The following is a 17439-nucleotide window of genomic DNA, read 5'->3' on the forward strand; positions in this document are numbered from 1 at the left end:
GATACCTCAGCCAGCATGTGGTACATCCCCTGGCATGCAGTCCAAGGCCCCTTTGGCCCTGTCCATTTAGAGGAACCTTGGTTCCCATTTGGGGGATTTTTTATTCTGGGAAATCCCATTTGGAAGGCACACTGCTTGGACAGAGGTCACAGGCTAAGTTGGGACTTGGAAGCCAATTTGAGCCTTGTGCTATTTGGTTTTTAGTTTCTGTTTGGTTTTTGGTTTCTTTGGTTCGAGGCTTCTGTTGCTGGCAAGGATTTTGGTTTGTTCTTAGTCCACACATGAGTGTTCTATCAGTCAAACATGGGAAGCGCTTCTTCTTAAATTCCATCTGATAGCCCCCTGGGGAAAATCCTGGTAGACTGGTCGACCTATAGTTATAAACCTATGACTAAGAAAAAGGAATGAGGTTCTATTGTAATTCTGTTTGGGCAACATACATTCTTGAAAATGAGGAAAGGTGGTCTTTGAATGGTAGCCTAAATTACCATACTATCGTCCAGCTAGAGTTGTTTCGTCACAGGAATGAAAAGACAGGAGAAATTTCGTATGTTCAAGCATTCATGCAGCTACATAATAAAGAAAGTGAACAGTAAGGTAATAGGAGGATGGTACAAAGAGCAAAGAAAATAATTTTGTCCTAGAGCTGGTCGTTTCTGAATGGGGAAAAAAATAAGGGACAAAATAATATGGATGCAGAATGTGATGGAAAGTGTGTGAAAAAGGGACACTGAGAAGAGTTGTGCATGATCAGGATTTTCTAACATTGGATTAAATCTATTTGGGTAAATGGATTTTGCTGGGAGTGGGCTGGGGCAAGACCAGATTTGGTTTCTCCCTCCAAAGTTTTCTGGGAATATTTTGATAACAGCTTATGAGTTTCTTTGCCTTTAAGTGATCTGTATTTGCCTTTGAAATCTTTTCACTTTGGTTAAGTAAATAAGTATTGTTTGGCAGATTCTAAAAGTTCTTCTGACCTCCAGCCAACTTAGGTGCTTCAGAGGAACCTTGAGGCATCTCAGAGAAATACTAAATTAACATGTTAAATTACATGGGAAGCACTGTCAAGTGAGTAATTCCTAAAAATGTAGTATGTCCTGGTAAAATTTTATCAGTCATTATTCTAGTTATTTGTTAATGTTGTATGTCACAGCAATAACTAAGTTTCTTTTGTCAATCACTGTGACTAAATGTTTAACCATGACTTTTTAAGTCCTTCTGTGATTTATAGACAGTTATTATTATACTCTGATACTTTTGCAAAGTGCTTCATCTTCAAGAGGATTTATGTGAAGGACCCTTTTGACAAATACAGGTCTCTGATAAATTTCACATCACACTGCTGAACTGGGTCTACTGCTAAAAGCACATGTACAATGCTTGTGTAACAACTGGGTATAAACGATAAAGTGTATGGTCTACAAAGTGTTTCCTCATTAACATACCTCTGAGCTTATTCACGATACCTGATCAGTTCTCCCCCAATGTGGACTACCTAGGCAAATATAAAGGAGGCATAGCACCGAGGGACATCATCTACACCCAGAGCAAACAGCTGAATCACCCCAGCATCGAGGGACAAATATTTTGATCCTCAATGTTTTCTACTGAAAGACTTGCAATCAAAAGAGGAAATGATGAAAGAAAAAAATCTGTATGTATTGAGGTATGGGGAAGTCACTCTGGCTTCTACATGGTTTAAGTTTAAAAAGTGGCCTATTTTGTGGCCCTTTGGACATGCATTGTACATCTGCTCTGGCCATTGAGGAGGAGAATACATTTGAAGGTCAAAATGGAATAACTATGGTTCAGATATCCAAGGTAAAACTAAGTGACCATTGTGGAAGTTCCAGTTGTCACTCCTCCTACTTCTAACTGGGTCTGCTGCACCAAAATGGTGGACCAAGGGAATGAGATCTTAAGCATACAAGACTCGGATCCAGGACTTGGAACCCAAATATTTTTAATTTGGTAGACATTCCGCAAAATTTAGGCAGGACTACACCCCATTTCAGCAGTAAGTAGCCAGAGTGGCAGTAACCCCATTCCCTGAAAGATTTGGGGAAAGATAAAACTGAAAAGGGGGATTAAAACTGAATCCCCCCTAAAACAAAGTTCATCTGCCAAGTTTATGACTGTTTCTATCCAAAATGATTATTCCTTTTCTTGTCCAGCATCTGTTCTCAAGATTGAGGAGTATCAAAGAAAAGGGGGGAGAGAAACCAAGCAGGACTCTGTGGGGCTCCTGGGCACAGAAGCCTTTCTGTGTCCCCCATTTCTTGTTCATAGGGAATAGACTCCAGCCTCCACAACCTTCCTAGAGGTCCAAAGGACAGATGTGAACAGTTGCTAATCAGGGAAGGGAGGGGATGCAGAGACAAGGGAGGAGCAGTCAAGAAACAATGGTGCAGCAGGGTCTTGGTTCCTCCTCAAGGGATACACATAACATCTTTGAGCTCTTTACAGAACTAAAACCCCCAATAAATGGAAGATGTTAGCATTCTTCATTCTAGATTAAAGGAACCAGAGAAGTTCTTCAAGAGAACACCTGAGGCCAGATTAAAGGAACCACAGAAACTCATCAGATCACCTAAGGCCAGATTAAAGGAGTGCAGGCCCTTCACACACCCTAATCCTTCTCAGCAACCCTACCCTTGAAGCACTGCTATAAAACTCCTCACCAAATCCTCCTGGGGAAGGACACAAAGTTTTGAGGGGCACAAGCCCGCTGTGTCCCCATTTGCCTTGCAAAGCAACAAAGCTATTCTTTTCTACTTTGTCCAAAACTCTGTCTCCGAGATTCAATTTGGCACTGGAGTACAAAGGCCGAGTTTTTGGCATCATACCCATTAAACAACAACCTCCCTTTTATCCTTCCCCTGGCAACCACCATTCTACTATGAATTTGAATACTCTAGGTACCTCATAGAAGTGGAATCATACAGTATTTGTCTTTTTGTGACTGGATAAGTTCACTCAGCAAAATGTCCTCAAATATGCGTGAACATATACATCCATGCAGTGTATATATCAGAATTTCTTTCCTTTCTAAGGCTGAATAATATTTAGTTTTATGTATATGCCACACTTTCTTTATCCATTCATCCACCGATGGACACTTGAGTTGCTTCCACCTTTCAGCTATTGTTAATAATGCTGCTATGAACACAAGTGTACAAATATCTGTTCAAGTTCCTGCTTTCAATTATTTGGGGTATATACCCAGATGTGGATTTGCTGGATCATATGGCAATGCAATTTCTAATTTTTTGAGGAACCACCATACTATTTTCCACAGCAGCTGCACCATTTTACTTTTTGCATTCCCAGTTAAATGTCCACAAGGGCTTCAATTCCTCTACATTCTCACTAATACATTATTTTGTTGTTGCTCTTGTTTTTTATAGTAGCCATCCTAACGGGTATGTCCATTTGATGTTTTAAATTATAAATTTTCTTGACAAATTTGTATATGTTAGTACAAATAAATTTCAGTCCAATTTTTCTCCAAACTTTTCTTTTTTTTTTTTGGTTGTGCCACACAGCTCGCAGGATCTTAATTCCCTGACCAGGGATCGAACCCAGGATGTCAGCAGTGGAAGCGCAGAGTCCTAACCACTGGACCACCAGGGAATTTCCTCTCCAAACTTATTAATTCTGAATTAGAGGAAGCAAATTAGGTTTCTATAAGTTAGTTTTCTTCTTCAGTTAGTCTCTCCCTGAATGCTAATCTGTCTAAAATACGGAGAAAACTTATTAAATGGCCCCCAAATATGCATGAATGCATCATGTGTGAGCAATAATTGGTAAGACTTAAAGTTTTTCTTAACCCTTAGATTCCGTGTCATACATATAGAATCTACCAATCTAAACAGCTATTAACTCCCTAGAATGCACCAACCACTTTCCTTCCTATTTATTCAGCATTCCTTTAATGCCAGGCATTGTGGGGTGATGAGGATATAAGGATGAATAAGAAAATACTGACCACATTACAACAATATTATGAAATAGATACAATTATTCCCACTTTACATTTGAGGAACCTGAAGATCCTTAGGTTTAGCATCTTGGCTAAGATCAGATACAGCTTGAGAAAGCTGTAATTCAAACTCAAATCTTACTCCAAAGCTCACGTTTTCTACTATTCCATACTGTGCTCTGTACTATCAACAGTTCACTTTTTAAAAAGTAATATTCACCTGTAATTTCTATTTTTTACTTAGGTTTCCAAATGTTGGGTTTTGAGAGGAATGACACAATATGGGGAAACAAAACACAAAACAAAACACAAAACAAAACAAAAAAAACTTGTAAAACTTCGAAGACATCTAGGAGTTGATAAGGAATTGGAAGCACTTTACCAAGCAATATTATCAAAGCATGCAAAGTCAAAAGAATATTTTAATACAAACAAAAATAGTAAATCCTAGAAAGAACTTTGAGTATCTGAGGCTTGTTTAAAAAAAAAAAACTGACACACCTTCCAAAGCTCACTGGTCTGCCAAAAATTAGAATGTTATTCCTAAGCAGTCTGTTTCCTAGACATGATTTTAATCACAAGTAGAAGATCCTTCCAGTCCTATATAAAATTCTCTAGGAGACAGAAACATTAAAATAAGATTTAAAGATCCAAAGAATCAACAACTGCATTGATTCTCCATTTTAAACAAACAAAACAGAAGAGAAAAAAAAAAAACCAAAAAAACAATAATGCTCTGGCTGAGGAAACTTATACAGAAATGACAGAAATTCAAAACTAACTTTTCCTATCCCATTTCAAGAATTCCCCTTTCAGTAAAACAAATAAAATTAAGTCCTTTTTAAAAAATTTAACTTGATTATAAAATTTTTAATTCTTCTATTTGCTAACATAACTATGTTACATTTTCTAATCTAGGAAAAAAGATAAGTTATACTATGTTAAAGTACAAAAATGCTACAAATAAGCATGATTTCAATGTATATAATCTTACAGAAAAACTGTATAAATAGAGCAAAATAACCCATCATAGATTTAGTTACTTTTCCTTACCAATATTCTCACTACTTGTATCAAGATTAATCCCTAAATGTTGAAGAAGAGCTAGGTGTGATGGCTATCCAGAAACTTAATCCTCCTTTACAACTTTAAAAAAATTCAAGATTAAATATGAACAATTCAAAATACATGTATGTTTTTATTTTTTAAAGACATGCCAATGAATACCATGGCTCTCAAAAAATGTTTGTTGAGCCAGATGAAATAAAAGCATATAGCTTACCTGAAAGAAAAAGGAAAAAACCCCTAACAATAGTTTTATGTGCTTTTAGCTGTAGATTTTTGGGGAAACAGTAAGTAATGCTTTGATTAAAACATAAACACTTTTAATTAATTCAAATGATCTGAATGCAACAATATTTTTTGAATTCCTACCATGTGCTGTATACTCTGCAAGACACTGAATATAAAAAATTGATCTCCCCACCCTCTTGGAGCTTATAAGGTAATGGATATATCCTTCAAAACTATCCTTTTTCTTTTGCGTGATTCCACGCTCATCAAGAAACTTCAGAAATATAGATTTGCCCTCTCCAAAAGCTTAATACACATAAAACGATACATGATATTGCAGAGGTCAGCTTTCTGATCAATGTATCAACATACCCCTATTTAAATTAATAAATCATTATTCAGGTTTGCACATCACTCTTCACAAGTTTAGCTAGCTTGTGTGAATCCTCAAAGCCAGGTCTATTCTTATTAATTGGTTAGACGTAATTTCTGAAGCTTAAGAGTTGAAAATCAAATATAGGAGTGGAATATGTGTATACAAAGATGATATCAGCATATGAGTCTCTAGTTTATCCTCAGCCAACATACTTTTATTTCATCATGCCCTTCAAACTGCAGTTAGTTAACTCATAAAACTGTTGTAAAGAGTAAATGAGACTCTCTCTTGTGAGAGCACCAGAGTCACAACTAACTGCTGAACAATCATCAATAGAAAGACACTGGAACTCACCAAAAAAAATACCCCACATCCAAAGACAAAGGAGAAGTCACAATGAGACAGTAAGAGAGGCGCAATCACAATAAAATCAAATCCCATAACTGCTGGGTGGGTGACTCACAGACTGGATAACACTTATACCACATAAGTCCACCCACTGGAGTTCACTCCCAACCTGGGGGTCCAGCAACAGGAGGAGGAATTCCCAGAGAATCAGACTTTGAAGCCTAGTGGGATTTGATGCAGGACTTCAACAGGACTGGGGGAAACAGAGACCCCGCTCTTGGAGGACGCACACCAAGTAGTCTGCGTGTCAGGACCTAGGGGGAAAGAGCAGTGACCCCACAGGAGACTGAACCAGACCTCCCTGCTAGTGTTGGAGGGTCTCCTGCAGAGGGAGGGGGACGGCTGTGGCTCACCACAGGGACAAGGACACTGGCAGCAGAAATCTGGGAAGTACTCATTGGCTTGAGCCCTCCCAGAGTCCACCATTACCCCACCAAAGAGAATGTAGGCTCCAGTGCCGGGTCACCTCAGGCCAAACAACCAACAGGGAGGGAACCCAGTTCCACCCATCAGCAGACAAGCTGATTAAAGCTTTACTGAGATCTGCCCACCAGAGCAACACCCAGCTCTACCCACCACCAGTCCCTCCCATCAGGAAACTTGCACAAGCCTCTTAGAGAGCCTCATCCACCAGAGGGCAGACAGCAGAAGCAAGAAGAACTACAATCCTGCAGGATGTAGAACAAAAACCACATTCACAAAAAGAAAGACAAAATGAAAAGGCAGAGGACTATGTACCAGATGAAGGAACAAGATAAAACCCCTGAAAAGCAACTAAATGTAGTGGAGATAGGCAACCTTCCAGAAAAAGAATTCAGAATAATGATAGTGAAGATGATCCAGGACCTTGGAAAAAGAATGGATGCAAAGATCAAGAAGATGCAAGAAATGTTTAACAAAAACCTATAAGAATTAACAAACAAACAGAGATGAACAATACAATAACTGAAATGAAAAATACACTAGAAGGAATCAATAGCAGAATAACTGAGGCAGAAGAACGGATAAGTGACTTGGAAGACAGAATGGTGAAAAGCACTGCCACAGAACACAATAAAGAAAAAAGTATGAAAAGAAATGAAGAAAGCCTAAAAGAACTGTGGGACAACATTAAACGCACCAACATTTGCATTATAGTGGTCTCAGAAGGAGAAGAGAGAGAAAGGACCCAAGAAAATATTTGAAGTGATTATAGTTGAAAACTTCCCTAACATAGGAAAGGAAATAGCCACCCAAGTCCAGGAAGCACAGAGAGTCCCAGGAAAAATAAACCCAAGGAGAAACACTCCAAGACACACAGTAATCAAATTGACAAAAATTAAAGACAAAGAAAAATTATTAAAAGCAACAAGGGAAAAACAACAAATAACATACAAGGGAACCCCATAACGTTAACAGCTGATTTCTCAGCAAAAACTCTACAAACCAGAAGGGAGTGGCACGATATATTTAAAGTGATGAAAGGGAAGAAACTACAACCAAGATTTCTCTACCCACCAAGGATCTCATTCATTTGACGGAGAAATCAAAGCTTTACAGACAAAAGCTAAGAGAATTCAGCACCACTAAACCAGCTCTACAATGAATGCTAAAGAAACTTCTCTAAGTGAGAAACACAAGAGAAAAAAAGGACATACAAAAAAAATCCAAAACAATTAAGAAAATGGTAATAGGAACACACATATCGATTAATTACCTTAAATGTGAATGGATTAAATGCTCCAACCAAAAGACAGAGGCTCGCTGAATGGATACAAAAACAAGAGCCGTATATATGCTGTCCACAAGAGACCCACTTCAGACCTAGGGACACATACAGACTGAAAGTGAGGGGATGGAAAAAGATATTCCATGCAAATGGAAATCAAAATAAAGCTGGAGTAGCAATACTCATATCAGAAAAATAGACTTTAAAATGAAGAATGTTACAAGAGACATGGAAGGACACTACATAATGATCAAGGGATCAATCCAAGAAGATATATCAATTTTAAATGTATATGCACCCAACATTGGAGCACCTCAATACATAAGGCAACCGCTAACAACTATAAAAGAGGAAATCGACAGTAACACAGTAATAGTGAGGGATTTTAACACCTCACTTACACCAATGGACAGATCATCCAAACAGAAAATTAATAAGGAAACACAAGCTTTAAATGACACAACAGATCAGACAGATTTAATTGATACTCATAGGACATTCCATCCAGAAACAGCAGATTACACTTTCTTCTCAAGTGCACATGGAACATTATCCAGGATAGATCACATCTTAGGTCACAAATCAACCCTCAGTAAAGTTAAGAAAACTGAAATCATATCAAGCATCTTTTCAGACCACAATGCTATGAGATTAGAAATCAATTACACGGAAAAAAAACCGTAAAAAACACAAGCACACGGAGGCTAAACAATATGTTACTAAATAACCAAGAGATCACTGAAGAAATCAAAGGGGAAATCAAAAAATACCTAGAGACAAATGACAACAAAACACAACGATCCAAAACCTATGGGATGCAGCAAAAGCAGTTCTAAGAGGGAAGTTTACAGCAATACAAGCCTACCTCAAGAAACAAGAAACATCTCAAATAAGCCATCTAACCTTATACCTAAAAAACTAGAAAGAAGAACAAACAAAACCCAAAGTTAGTAGAAGGAAAGAAATCATAAAGATCATTGTAGAAACAAATGCAATAGAAACAAAGAAAACAATACCAAAGATCAATAAAACTAAAAGCTAGTTCTTTGAGAAGATAAACAAAATTGATAAACCTTTAGCCAGACTCATCAAGAAAAATAGGGACAGGACTTAAATCAATGAAATTAGAAATGAAAAAGGAGAAGTTACAATGGACACCACAGAAATACAAAGCATCATAAGAAACTACTATAAGCAACTCTATGCCAATAAAATGGACAACCTGGAAGAAATGGACAAATTCTTAGAAAGGTATAACCTTCCAAGACTGAACCAGGAAGAAATAGAAAATATGAACAGACCAATCACAAGCACTAAACTTGAAACTGTGATTTAAAATCTTCCAACAAACAAAAGTCCAGGACCAGATGGCTTCAAAGGTGAATTCTATCAAACATTTAGAGAAGAGCTAACACCATACTTCTCAAGCTCTTCCAAAAAACTGCAGAGGAAGGAACACTCCCAAACTCACTCTACGAGGTCACCATCACCCTGATACCAAAACCAGACAAAGATACTACAAAAAAAGAAAAGTACAGACCAATATCACTGATGAATACAGATGCAAAAATCCTCAACAAAATACTAGCAAACAGAATCCAACAGCACATTTAAAGGATCATACACCATGATCAAGTGGGATTTATCCTAGGGATACAAGGATTCTTCAATATATGCAAAATAATCTAAGTGAAACACCATATTAACAAATTGAAGAATTAAAAACCATATGATCATCTCAATACATGTAGAAAAAGCTTTTGACAAAATTCAACACCCAGTTATGATAAAAACTCTCCAGAAAGTGGACATAGAGGGAACCTACCTCAACATAATAAAGGCCATATACAACAAACCCACAGCAAATATCCTTCTCAGTGGTGAAAAACTGAAAGCATTTCCTCTAAGATCAGGAACAAGACAAGGATGTCCACTCTCGCCACTATAATTCAACATAGTTTTGGAAGTCCTAGCCACGGCAATCAGAGAAAAAAAAGAAATAAAAGAAATACAAATTGGAAAAGAAGTAAAACTGTCACTGTTTGCAGATGACATGATACTATACATAGATATTCCTAAAAACGCCACCAGAAAACTTCTAGAGCTGATCAATGAATTTGGTAAAGTTGCAGGATACAAAATTACTGCACAGAAATCTCTTGCATTCCTATACACTAACAATGAAAAATCTGAAAGAGAAATTAAGGAAACACTCCCATTTACCATTGCAACAAAAAGAATAAAATACCTAGGAATAAACCTACCTAAGGAGACAAAAGACCTGTATGCAGAAAACTGTAAGACACTGATGAAAGAAATCAAAGGTGATACAAACAGATGGAGAGATATGCCATGTTCTTGGATTGGAAGAATCAACATTGTGAAAATGACTGTACTACCCAGAGCAATCTACAGACTCAGTGCAATCCCTATCAAATTACCAATGGCATTTTTTACAGAACTAGAACAAAAATTCTTAAAATTTGTATGGAGACACAAAAGCCCCTGAATAGCCAAAGCAGTCTTGAGGGGAAAAAACAGAGCTGGAGGAATCAGACTCCCTGACTTCAGACTATACTATAAAGCTACAGTAATCAAGACAATATGGTACTGGCACAAAAACAGAAACATAGATCAATGGAACAAGATAGAAAGCCCAGAGATAAACCCACGCACCTATGGTCAACTAATCTATGACAAAGCCCAGAGATAAACCCACGCACCTATGGTCAACTAATCTATGACAAAGGAGGCAAGGATATACAATGGAGAAAAGACAGTCTCTTCAATAAGTGGTGCTGGGAAAACTGGACAGCTACATGTAAAAGAATGAAATTAGAACACTTCCTAACACCATACACAAAAATAAACTCAAAATGGATTAAAGACCTAAATGTAAGACCGGACACTATAAAACTCTTAGAGGAAAACATAGGAAGAACACTCTTTGACATAAATCACAGCAAGATCATTTTTGACCCACCTCCTAGAGAAATGGAAATAAAGACAAAACTAAACAAATGGGACCTAATGAAACTTACAGGCTTCTGCATAGCAAAGGAAACCATAAACAAGACTAAAAGACAACCCTCAGAATGGGAGAAAATATTTGCAAACGAATCAACGGGCAAAGGATTAATCTCCAAAATATATAAACAGTTCATGCAGCTCAATATTTAACAGTTCATGCAGCTCAATATAAACAGTTCATGCAGCTCAATATTCTTCATGATGCAGAAGACCTAAATAGACATTTCTCCAAAGAAGACATACAGATGGCGAAGAGGCACATGAAAAGCTGCTCAACATCACTAATTATTAGAGAAATGCAAATCAAAACTACAATAACATATCACCTCACACTGGTTAGAATGGGCATCATCAGAAAATCTACAAACAACAAATGCTGGAGAGGGTGTGGAGAAAAGGGAACCCTCTTGCTCTGTTGGTGGGAATGTAAATTGATACAGCCACCATGGACAGTATGGCGGCTCCTTAAAAAACTAAAAACAGAATTACCATATGACCCAGCAATCCTACGATTGGCATATACCCAGAGAAAACCATAATTCAAAAAGACACATGCACCCCAATGTTCACTGCAGCACTATTTACAATAGCCAGGTCATGGAAGCAACCTAAATGCCCATCGACAGATGAATGGATAAAGAAGATGTGGTACATATATACAACAGAATATTACTCAGCCATAAAAAGGAACGATATTGGGTCATTTGTAGAGATGTGGATGGACCTAGAGACTGTCATACAGAGTGTAGTCAGAAAGAGAAAAACAAATATCGTATATTAATGCATATATGTGGAATCTAGAAAAATGGCACAGATGAACTGGTTTGCAAGGCAGAAATAGAGACATGGATGTAAAGAACAAACGTATGGACACCAAGGTGGAAAAGCGGGGGTGGGGGGAGGGATGAACTGGGAGATTGGGATTCACATATATACACTAGTATGTATAAAATAGATAACTAATAAGAACCTGCTGTATAAAAAAATAAAATTCAAAGAAAACAAACAAAAAAAAGGAGTAAATGAGATATACCATACAACAGTGCTTCTCAAACTCTAATGTGCATGTGGATCACCTGCAGGTGTGCTTAAATGCAGACTCTGATTCAGTAGGTCAGGGGCAGGGACTGAGCTCCTTCCTTTCTGATAAGCTCCCAGGGATACCAGGCTGCTGGTCACAGCAGGAGGGGACAGGCTGCTCAGTCCAGCTGACTGTTCCCTCCCATTTATGGATGTCTTATCTCCCTTACTGATCTCACCTTCCTTGGGAGAAAAAAATATTTTTTTCAGTATTTGTATCCTCCGAAGTTCTAACCTAATCAGAATGCCTTCCATATGGTAGGCATCAGACACATGCCAACTGAATGAATGACATCCAGCTTTGACATTCATACTTCTTCTATGGCTATAGACAGAATTGTTTCTTCTTTGAATTAGCTTATTTTAAATAGAAAAGTGTTTTTGAAAACTGAGAAATCAAAACAGCTTTCAATCTACTTTTTTTAAATGAAGAAAAAAAATTGTATTTGCAGAATACAGCGCTTTTTTTTCCTCAGGCTGACCTAATCATCTTTTTTAAAAATCCACGATTAACTTGTTAAAATTATCTTCTAATGATTCTTCCATTTTTTGGTAAATAATAATTTAATAAATCAAAGTAAGTCATCTGGTTTTCTGGAGGTTTTAAAACTAATACAAAAAAAAAGTAATCATTTTCTTAGGATGTACCTTATACTTTTAAAGCACCACGATAAAATTATAAGGACATCTTAGGAAAGGTAACATGTAAAAAATAAGTCTGACTTTTAGATGAACGGTACCATAAAAAAATCAAATAGTATTATTGCTATCAGTAAGCAGCTCTTTTGCAGTTTTGTGGGTTTCTCCGCTGATTTTCTGTGATCACCGTGACAAGTGACTAAGTATCTAGGGCTGGCTTCTACACTTGTAAATATTACTTGTTAACCTGATTACATCTTTGTTCCATGCTGAGAAAAATGGTATGTTCATGTTTCAAGCACTCAAGAAAAGAACAAAGGTGGAGTATTATTTTCATTTCTAAGATGTTTACCTCTACAGTTTCATGGCTTTTTTGTTTTCGCGATGAGTTCGCCAATTACCAAAATAAACAATTATTTTTGAGTAACTAACGTAGGATGGTAACCAAGGATCAAGTTTTTAAGCAAACCGCCGAATTAAAACAACGTGTCTTCCAAGTAAACATGGATAACCGGGTTTTCGCTTCCCCACACATGAAGCACATCAATCCCCCCGATATGGCGACCCGGAGCCCCGAGGCCCAGTCCCGCCTCTGCCGCCGCGACCGCGCGCGCTGGTCCGGCTGGTACCGCAGCAGACGAGGCCGGCGCACGGGGCTCCACGAGTTCCCTCTGGAGTTTGCTCTTCCGTCTTTATTAAAGTTGTTTTTGTTTTTTTGTTTAAGACAAGACACCAGGCGGGTAGCATAGCGCCGGCCACCGAGCAGGCACTTCGGAGCCTGGAGGCTCGGAGGTAGCGGCAGTGTCCTCGAGGCAATCCTCCTACGTCCCCATTACGGAGGCAAAATGGTGGCCGCGAACGCCAGCCCGCTGGCCCGGGCGGGGTTTCGGCGCGGCAGGGGAGGAGCCCGCCAGACTCTGGCGGCCGGATCGGTCCTCACGCAGGCCCGCCCCGGGGTCCACAGCCCGAGAAGCTGCTGGCGTGGCGCCTGCGGCAACCAGAGCCCGGTCGAGGGATTGGAGGCGGCGTCCCCGAGACCGTGAACAAGGACGCCATTATGGCCCTCCCCTGCCAGCGCCTCGGCCGCAAGCCGCCCTGGAAGCGAGGCTCGGGGCTCGGAAAAAAGGACGAGGAAGGGGGTCAGAATCAGGGCCAGGCGGGAACCGAGAAGCGGGAGAAGCGGGAGAAGCGGGAGGGGCGGGAGGGGCGGGAGGGGCGGAATGACTGCCGGGCGGGAGCGGAGGGGCGGGGCGAGGCGAGGCGGCAGGAACAGGGGAGGGGGCCTCCCCTGCAGGGCGGGCGGCGGGACCTGGCTCGGTCGGTCCTCTCCCTGCGGGTGGGGTCCAGAGATAGGGTGACCCACCCTGTCCCGAGCTCCCCGGTGCGGCCGGGGATCGCGGCGGGCGGCTAGGGCTGCGCTCCCGCGGCGCCTCTTACCTGTGCCTTCCTTGCTTCTGTCGTCCGCCATCTTGTTGCGGCGCCGTCGCCGGGGAGAGCCCTGTCGCTAAGCTAGGTGGCGGCGTCCCGGCCCCCTGCAGCCCTGCGGCTAGTCGGCCCTGGAGGATAGGCGGCTCCGAATCCCGAAGGAAGAAGACCCTGGGCGTGGGTGGGGGAGGGAAAGCTTGGAGCGCGCGCCCTCCCCCTTCCCGCCATGACCCTCTGGCGCCCGGGAAACCGGAAGCCCGGACCCGCAGCCCGCGACCACTGAGCCGGGGCCAGGGCTTCAGCCTATTCCTTCAGTACCGAGGCCTGAGCCCTGGTTTTTCTGGCGTGGAGGAAGTATTTAATAATAAAGGTCCGAACCTCTCCTTTCCCTTGTTTATGATCCATTTGGGGACACAATGCTCTCCTCCTCCCCTCCAGTTTGTAGGATGTGGCGTTGCTCGATTTTTTTTACTGCATATTTTAAAACGTAATTGGAGAGATGGGTGCAGAACTCGGCTCCGGGGTGACAGAACCAACCGGCAATCCCACCGCCTCTCCTTCCCGTCCGCACCCCGCGGAGAGGCCGGACTTGCCCCACCTCTGGCCCCCCCCCCCCCCGTTTTCTCCCGTCCAGTGCTCGCCGCCGGCTCCCGGAGACGGGGACTGCACGGCGGGCGAGAGCTGGAGCTGGGACGGAAAACTGGGCCGGCGCGGGAGGAAACCAGAGCCATTAAACTGTTATTACTGGAGGAGCGGAATCGCTGTAGAAAAACATGTGTAAAATCGGCGCAAACACTGCGTCGTCAAGGCTGCGATTTCTGATACAAAATAGAAGGTTCTCATAGCAACAAAAACGGCCCATCTTATGCTCACTGTTACGTACATGAAATTTCTTGTGAAATTTGACAAGACCTCCAGTTAAAATTACTGGGAAGGAAAGTTTTAAATCTCGCTTTTCTGAAACTTCGAAGCCGTGGCATGATGTTAAGTTTTTGTCTCATTTTAAGGAAAAGTTCACTATACTAGAATATTTTCTTTTAAAAATGATTTTTGAGTAATATGCCTAATGGTATGGTTCAAGCAAATATATATTTTTTAAACGAGCTTTAGATGCTATTTAAATGCATGTGTGTACTAATTTAAATTACTTGATTTTATGTAAAAATCGATTATAAACAACTGTAAATATTAAGAGGCCTTCAAAATAAAAGGTATTTAATGGTTTTACTGAGTTTTTATGCTCATATTATTCTGGTTCTATAATACCTCAGTAAACCCTAAAGAAAACTAATATTCTTTATTAAAATATTTTTTCTGTAGAAGATACATGGTGCTGTGATCAGCATTCTCTCTGAAATTGACTATAAACAATTGAATCTTCACAAAATGGCTCATATTAGAAGATAGATACTTACATAAAATGAAAACAATCGTGAACAGTAAGGTCTTAATGCCGAAAAATAGGGGAAAGTAGTCATCAGCACTCATGTATATTTAAATTTCATAGTCATCATGGTCTAGCTATTGGTTTTTTAAAGACCCCTCTTTCCATATAGACGATGAAGGCCTTTGAAATAAACGTGGGAAACCCCAGCTTTAGTCTTCAGGCCTGTGAAGGCTACTGTGCCTTTTCATGTGCTGCTTTCTGTTTCCTTTTTACGGAATGACTTTCCCTCCTCTCTGCCCTAACATTCACCCTCCCACAGACACACAAATGTCCCCTCCCTGTTGTCAGTGACCTCCTTAAAGGTCATGCACTCCTTGAAGCTTTCCCTGTCAACCCGTTACTCTGAGGTACCATAGCCATACTGTAGACCCAAATCACATTGATTTTCAGTGACTTGTTTCTCCCTAACAAACTGTAAGCTCTTGAGGACAGGAAGTGCTTTATTTGTCCATATATCCCCAGTGCCTAGAACAGCTTTTCAATGTTTATGTCTAAAATAATGTGCATTTTTAAAATTAGGACAGAATTTAGTCTTCTCAATGACTTATTAAGAAACAAAGCTTTTTATTGTCTAGATTATTTCAAGCCATGTTAATCTCTACTCTGAACTCCTACAGCGTATTTAAGACAACACTCTCTAAATTTGGATGAGTAAAAAAAATTTATGTTAATTAACTCCTCCCCCCAATTAGATTTGAAGACTGGATCCTAATATATGCACCTTTTGTATACCCACAGTACCTATCCCAATTTGGGGCACATACTATGAGCTTAATACGTACTTTCCAATTGACTAATTGGCTAATTAGATATAAAAGTCTGTAATGATTCTGGAAAACTTTCCACAAAGTGAAAAAAAATGGTTATCCAAGTGATAATTTAAGCCCACTCTGCCAATCAGTGGGGCCAGAGGGATGTGTACAGGTTATGTCTTTTTTGCATGATTGAATTTATAGTGTTAAATTTCTTCTCACAGGCATCTGTTCTGTGCCCATGAGGGACACAGAAATGTTTCTTCTGAATACAGTTGACTCACTTAACTAAGGTGTGGGTAAAGTGGAAAGGGTAAGTGGTGTGAATAACGCAAAATGACAGTAAAAAAATCTTCACAGCACCTTTACTGTCCTAGTATGGAGATCGTTGACATCTCCTTGGACTAGGAATAATTTTTTTTTAAACTGGATTTTCCTCAGCCATTGCCCTGTACTGACCTCATCATCCTAGGCAAGGAAACCTAAAACCTAGTTAACTTAGAAAAATGGAGATAGCAATGTCCAAGCTCCTTGCCTTAGAGTTTTCATGAGACTGAATAGATGTAACTGAAAGCTTTGAAAATTTTAGAGAACTTGCGAGGAATCCCCACTTCCATGTAGGAAGGAGTACTTAGAGGTCAAACCCCAACTTCTTTTCTGAGATTCAGCTTCCACTTGGAGAGTTTCCTTTTCCAGTGCTTCAGCTACACCACGGGAGGTGGTCTGACTCCAGGTCTTACACAGGTTCCTACTAGAATCCGCTGCCTGCCTGATGTGATCTAGCTTACATGATAGAGCTTCATCTTAAGTTTGTGGCCCCTTCCTGATTTCCACCTTGCCATTTTTAAATCTTACCAAGCATGAGCAGCCTTAAGCATATCTAGCTTCCTTGGGCTCTAGACCCAGGAAAATGAGAGGCATGGTGTTACTTCTCTGGTCTAATTCCAGTTTTCTAATGAAAGATGCATCCCTTCCCTGGATGATTAACATCAAGAATGTCCAGCCTTTCAAGGAAGACACTACTCCTACACTACCCCTACCCATAAGGCAAGTAACCTTACCCTGTGATCTCAAAAGGAGAAACTTATTAGAATACAACAGAATAAGAGTACAGTTTCATTACAGTTACAATAATAAAAATAACTCTTTAAATACTTTGTGTATATTATCTCTTTTAATCTTTATGAGGCTGATAGTATCTCCGTTTTACAGATGAAAAAGCTATATATTCACATTAATGGCCTGTTTAAGGTTTCAAAGCTGGTTGGTAAGAGAGCTGGCTAGGAATCTAGTTCTGAT

At 40.0% G+C, this 17439-nt stretch overlaps 1 protein-coding gene across 4 annotated transcripts in view; it reads right to left on the reverse strand.

The window, feature by feature from the left end:
* Nucleotides 1-17439, reverse strand: part of EFCAB2 (EF-hand calcium binding domain 2) — a 126650-nt gene that overhangs the window by 108746 nt on the left and 465 nt on the right. For 2 of the 4 annotated variants that reach the window (XM_061185389.1, XM_061185385.1), the window contains exon 1: nt 13954-14279. In XM_061185389.1, coding sequence (XP_061041372.1) covers nt 13954-13984 — 31 coding nt within the window. In that variant the 5' untranslated portion in view covers nt 13985-14279. Of the gene's footprint in view, nt 1-13953; nt 14280-14319; nt 14459-17439 lie in introns of those variants that run through there. The other 2 variants (XM_061185386.1, XM_061185388.1) reach the window with 2 other exon arrangements.

Source organism: Eubalaena glacialis, chromosome 3, assembly GCF_028564815.1.
Source record: "Eubalaena glacialis isolate mEubGla1 chromosome 3, mEubGla1.1.hap2.+ XY, whole genome shotgun sequence".
Lineage (NCBI taxonomy): Eukaryota > Metazoa > Chordata > Mammalia > Artiodactyla > Balaenidae > Eubalaena > Eubalaena glacialis.